The sequence below is a fragment of the Lathamus discolor genome, chromosome 14 (assembly GCF_037157495.1).
Source record: "Lathamus discolor isolate bLatDis1 chromosome 14, bLatDis1.hap1, whole genome shotgun sequence".
Classification (NCBI taxonomy): domain Eukaryota; kingdom Metazoa; phylum Chordata; class Aves; order Psittaciformes; family Psittacidae; genus Lathamus; species Lathamus discolor.
Window position 1 is genome coordinate 3,688,154 of NC_088897.1, and position 6,000 is coordinate 3,694,153.

The window sequence follows — 6,000 nt, forward strand, 5'->3', positions numbered from 1 at the left end:
ATCTCACAGTGAGGTTGGTCAATTATATTGACCAGTAAATACATTATATTGGGATAATTATAAAACCCAGGTACCAGCACAACAGCTGGAGCTGGTTAGGAGCATCCATCCTTGGCAATGGTCAAAATGTCCCTGGAGAAGGCCAGGAGCAACCAAGTTCCAAAGTTAGCCTTGCTTTGAGGTCTAGAGACCTCCAGTTGTCCATCCAAACCTGAGATCATAGAATCAAACTGGTCTGGGTTGTAAAGGACCTTGAGATCATCCCGTTCCAACCCCCCTGCCATGGGCAGGGACACCTCACACTAAACCATGGCACCCAAGGCTCTGTCCAACCTGGCCTTGAACACTGCCAGGGATGGAGCACTCACAACCTCCCTGGGCAACCCATTCCAGCGCCTCACCACCCTCACAGGAAAGAATTTCTTCCTTATATCCAGTCTAAACTTCCCCTGTTTAAGTTTTAACCCGTTACTCCTTGTCCTGTCACTACAGTCCCTAATGAAGAGTCCCTCCCCAGCATCCCTATAGGCCCCCTTCAGATACTGGAAGGCTGCTGTGAGGTCTCCACGCAGCCTTCTCTTCTCCAGGCTGAACGGCCCCAACTTCCTCAGCCTGTCTTCATACGGGAGGTGCTCCAGTCCCTGAGCATCCTCAGTGCCCTCCAGATGAGATGCCTGCTCCTCTCAGCTGGCTGGGGGCAGAGATGCTGGTGACCCTGTCACCATGTGCTGCTAGAGCCCTCTAAGACCTTATGGGCAACAGGCATCTTTTGGTGACCTGGTGTTTGTCCCTGCCTGGCCACCCTTCTCCCTTCCTGTGGGGGCAAAGAGGAGCTCGGTAGCACTGCCCACCACCACTGCCCCATCCAGCAGGTTGGTGCGGGACAGCGAACACGAGGAGGATGAAGAGGAGCGGAAGCAGAGCCGGGGCTGTGCCCTGCAGTACCAGCACACCACGCTGCAGGTCTTCACCCAGTTCCACACCACGGCGGCAGAGGGCACGGAGCAAGTGGTCACCATGCTGGGGCCCGACTGGCTGGTGGAGGTCACCGACCTGGTCAGCGACTTCATGCGTGTGGATGACCCACGGGTGGCCCACATGGTGGACAGCTTCACGCTGGCTGGGAGGGAGCCGGGCACCACGCTCTTCAAGGTACCGCATCTCCCCACCTCTGCCAGCTTGGCTTGGGGTGGCAGGAGGTGATGGGCGCCCTGGTCCCCTGCAGGTTGTGTCCCCGCTCATGGAAGCGGTGCTGGGTGAGACGCTGGTGACGGTGGCGGAGGAGAAGGTGAGCATCACGGACCTGAAGGCCCAGGTGGTCTCCAGCCTCTCGCTGTCCCTCCACCCCAGCCCTGGCAATAGCCACACCATCATCGCCCGGACGTCTGTGCAGCAGACCCTCAGCTTCTTCAAGCAGGTGAGGCCAGGAGGGTGCACGTGGGCTTGGTGGGGAGCTTGGATTGGGTGAGGGCTCCATCTGTAAACCTCCCATCCCAAATCCTGCTCGTGGTCATCTCAGAACACCCCAAAAACCTTCACACACTTGTGAACCAGCCCTGCCCCAGGGGCAGGATGCAGCCATGGGGACAAAGGGGGTTGGAACAAATCCTATAGCTTTGGTAGCCACATCTGGCACCTCTGCGGCTGGGATTTGGAGTGAGCCTGGGCAAACATGGGGAACATTGAGGAAAGATGTAAAAGGGGAAAGCTAGGTGATGTTTGGAAGGAATAAGAGGGATGATGGAGGGATAAAGGGTGAATTGGATGGGGAGAAGAATGAAAAGGAGGAGAGATTGATGGAGGGATGGACAAATGGGTGCAGGTGGGACTGGCATCCTGCTGGGCAACCGGTGCCTGTGTTGGTCCCGCAGGAAGCGCTCCTGAGCCTGTGGATTTCCTACAGCGACGGCACCACGGTCCCCCTGTCCCTCTACGACCCCAAGGACTACAACCTGGTGGTGAGCAGCCTGGATGAGAAGGTGGTGTCGGTGACCCAGGACCGGGCGTTCCCTCTGGTGGTGGCACAGAGCGAGGGCGCAGGGGAGCTGCTGCGGGTTGAGCTGGTCATCTGCGAGAGCTGCCAGAAGACCAAGCGCAAGAGCATCCTCTTCACAGCCCTGGCCAGCGTGCGGGTCCACTTTGGGTCCGAGGAGGACCCAACCTATGACTATGACCATGTCCCCAGCAAGCCAGGACTGGCGGAGACGGGGGCAAGCACCACCCTGCGGGCAGAGGTGGAGAGGAAAGCGGAGCCGAGTGAGGACAGCAGGATGTCCAGCGCATCTCATCCCACCGAGGACTTCCCCACCATCCCCACTGGCTTTGTCCAGGTGACCAGGGGGCTCACAGACCTGGAGATAGGCATGTACGCCCTCCTGGGTGTCTTCTGCCTGGCCATCTTGGTCTTCCTCATCAACTGCATTGTCTTTGTGCTGAAATACCGGCACAAACGTATCCCGCCTGAAGGCCAGACCAACATGGACCATTCCCACCACTGGGTCTTCCTGGGCAACGGGCAGCCCTTGCGGGCTCACAATGACCTCTCCCCCCAGCCCGAAAGCCCCGGGAACCCCCTGGAAAACGTCCAGAGCTGCTGCCACGGGGACCACCACAGCAGCGGGAGCTCACAGACCAGTGTGCAGAGCCAGGTCCATGGCCGTGGCGACGGCTCCTCGGGGGGCTCCACACGGGACCAGAGCGAGGACCCGCTCAACTCCCCCACCTCCAAACGGAAGCGGGTGAAGTTCACCACCTTCGCCACGCTGCCCTCCGACGAGCTGGCCTACAACTCCATCCCCATCGCTGATGAGGAGGACTTGGAGTGGGTCTGCCAGGACATGGGGCTGCAAGACCCCGAAGAGCTTCACAACTACATCCGCAGAATCAAAGAGATCGCTTAGCGCAGGGGCAGAGGGGATGGGGCGGGAGGGAGGGGGCTGCCACGCTGTGCCACGCCATGCCATGCCGTGCCACGCCACGCCACGCCACGCCAGCCGCGTCCCCGGGGCCGGAGACCCACATTCAGCTCTCTTTTGCGCGTCCCCTCTTCCGCACATCTCACGTCCTCACCCCGTTGGAAGGCACCCACTGGGGCCTTGTTCTTTCCGTGTCCTTTATCATCTGGTTTTCCCAGAGGAGGCATCAAGCACACGTGTGGCCCCCCAACCCGCTGGCTTGTGGTGGGGGGCAGAAAAGGGAGCTGGGGGGCAGAGATGGATGGGGTTAGAACCTCTGTGCCTGTCCAGTGGTGCCCAGGGCAGGATGATGCTGCGGGTCCTGCTGTGCAGGGAGTGGAAGAGAAGAGATGCTCAGCGGGAAGGTGGCTGGTGGGGCCTTCCCAAAGGCACCCCCCCGCCTTTGCTGCACTCGGTTGCACAGTTGTGGAGGTGAGTGCTGGTTCAGGGATCTGCTGTTGGAGTGTTGGGGGGCTCCCCCAGGCAAAGCCCCATGCTGTGAGTGATGCAGGATGGGGAACAGAGACCCATGGCCACAGGTCTGGGGCACTGCTATCCCCATCACCTGCTGTTACCTCGACACTGAATGCTGGGATCTTTCCCTGCTCCCGTTTGTGTGCGTCCTGTGGGATGCTGACAGCAATGTTTGCCACATGAGGACCTCTTGGGGAGCACGGCAGCTGCCTCTGCCCCATCTCGCTGCCTGGCCAGGGGCAGTTTGGGGTGGCCACCAAGCCTGCTGCCTATGAGCTTGCCTGTCCTTGTGTCTCCCTGTGCTCCCAGCTATGGGGCCACCCAACAGCCCTGCTGGGACCTCCAGGGCTGGTTCCTGCCCCACTGATGATGGGATGTAGCTCTGGGACTGGGAGGTGCTGTGGAGGCTTCCCACTACTGCAAGTGGAACATAAACGGACCTGGCCTGAGTCTCCCAGTGCCCCATTCCCCAGTGCCAGCCCAGCGTGGATGCCCGGAGCCAGGCTCAGCCTCTGTGGTGCCTTCTGACTGCCATAACCCCACGCCTCCCCCGTCACCCCGTGCTGGTGGCAGCTCCCAGCCCCTCTGGCTCATTGGAGAGGCCTCCCCCAGCCCAGGGCAACCCCATGGCCAGTGAGAGCATCCTCAGCCAGGTTTACCCTATGGCTACCAGGGCTGGTGGTCCTATGGTCACTGATGGCGCGGGGATGGGGACCCCCTCCAGCATCACCCAGTGGAGGGGGAGCGGAGGCTGGCAGGGGATTATTTCTGGATTGGAAGTTACCCACCACTGTGTCTCTTTCTTTTTTTCTTTTTCTTAAATAAAAGACCAGAAAAACAAACAAAAAAAAACAACGAAACAAAAAGCCAAAACCAAACGGTATTGCAGCACTGTGAGGGGCCCCCATCTCTGCTGGGGTGCCCGGGGAGGGGATGCTACCAGTGGTTTGGGGTGGACACACACACACTGCCAGGGTCCTGGGCCCCCCCTAAGCTCTGAGCACTCTGGGGTCAAAGCTGTGGATTTGGGGCTTCCCCTCTCCAAACCCCTCCTCCCTTGGGCAGCCTGATCACAGCTCGGGGTCAGGGACAGGCGGTGCTGCAGCCCCATCCTTGCCGGCCGCAGTGCCTCAGTTTCCCTGTTAGGCAAGCAGCAGCCCGTGGTTGTGTGTGGTGTTTCAAAAGCCTCTTTAAAGAGTTTATCAGAGGCCTTAAAACTTAAATGCTCGCTCTGTGCTGAATTTATACATACATATATACAGGGGGATTGAGATGTGCTCGAAGGCCGGGAGGATGATGCAGTTGTTAGTTAGGTTTTACTGTGCCCCGTTATCTAAAGGACCCAGGTCTGGCTGAACAAGCCACTGAGCTGATAGCAGCTCCAAGCAGTGAAATTAATACAGCTGACGTCCCTGCTTGGAAGTGCCAAACCTCCCTGTTAAATTAACATCTATGAATAGCTGTTAAAAAAGTAATAATAAATGAAAAAGCTGAGGGGAAAGGTAAGAAAAGTGCATAAGAAAATCTCATCCTTGTAATAAGACACAGCAGCGCCCGGCTCCTGCTCCGTGAGCACGTCCCAAGGGAGGTGGAAGGTGGTGGGTCAGGGATGAGATAGCTTGAACAGAATCAGCATGAGGTGTCCTTGTGGCTGAGCTGATGCCAGGGTTTGCCCCCCCCCCCCCCCCCTTCTTCTGGCTGCTTTCCACCAGCCCCCCTTGAGCAGCGCCCGATGGCTGTAGCCAGGCTCAAGATCCGACACCAAGCATCAGCCCTGGTTTTCCAGCCCATCGCTTCCCATTTCGGCTGATGGATCTGTCTCGGGTCTCCAAGAGCCCTTGGGAAGGCAGCACCCATGGGCCCAGGGGAGCCCAAGCTGTTGGCAGGGGTTGATGATGCTCTCATGCCCATGTCCTACCAGCAGCTCTTGCCACCCAGGCACCTCCATCCAGCATCACTGCTGCTGGGGATGGTGCAGTGCTGGGTGAGGGCACCAGGGAGGGCGAGAGACCTGCTCAGCGTGGCTTTGCTTTTCAATGAAGAGAGCAAAATCTTCTATACAGCTGTATAGCTATCTATATATTGATATATAAATATGTATATATTGATACTTCATACATATGTATATATTTATACCTTATACAAATGTATATATATGCATATATAATATGTCTATGCATATATATATTTATATATTTGTATAAATAAATATATATATATATAAAGGATGTATGTGTGCAGTCCGTGTATACATTGATGCAAAGGGCTAGGGTGCAAAGGTGCATGTATGCACATACAGACGCCTATAAATGCACACACTTGCCCCTGAGCATCACCCCCCATCCTAGCCCTCAAACGGGCATTAGCTGAAGCTCACCAATGTGTTTTTGGGTTCCTGATGCCCTTGGAGCAAATGTACCAGGAGGCAGCAGGCAAAATGCTGGGGAAAAAGCCCTGGAAAACGGGAACACTGTGGGGGCTTTGCTGGAGCCCGGTCCCTTTCCCAGCTGGTTCCCTTCACTCCTACTGCTGAGATTTCATTTTTCCCCATCAGGAATGATCAGCTGGAACA

The 6,000-nt window shown here is 57.1% G+C and overlaps 1 protein-coding gene across 2 annotated transcripts in view; it reads left to right on the forward strand.

The window, feature by feature from the left end:
- Nucleotides 1-5,649, forward strand: part of TMEM132E (transmembrane protein 132E) — a 28,155-nt gene extending 22,506 nt beyond the window's left edge. The window contains exons 7-9 of one of the 2 annotated variants that reach the window (XM_065694235.1): nucleotides 870-1,152; nucleotides 1,226-1,417; nucleotides 1,872-5,649. In XM_065694235.1, the coding sequence (XP_065550307.1) occupies nucleotides 870-1,152; nucleotides 1,226-1,417; nucleotides 1,872-2,900 (1,504 nt within the window). In that variant the 3' untranslated portion in view covers nucleotides 2,901-5,649. The remainder of the gene's footprint in view (nucleotides 1-869; nucleotides 1,153-1,225; nucleotides 1,418-1,871) is intronic. The other variant, XM_065694236.1, reaches the window with a different exon arrangement.
- Nucleotides 5,650-6,000: the final 351 nt, after the last annotated feature.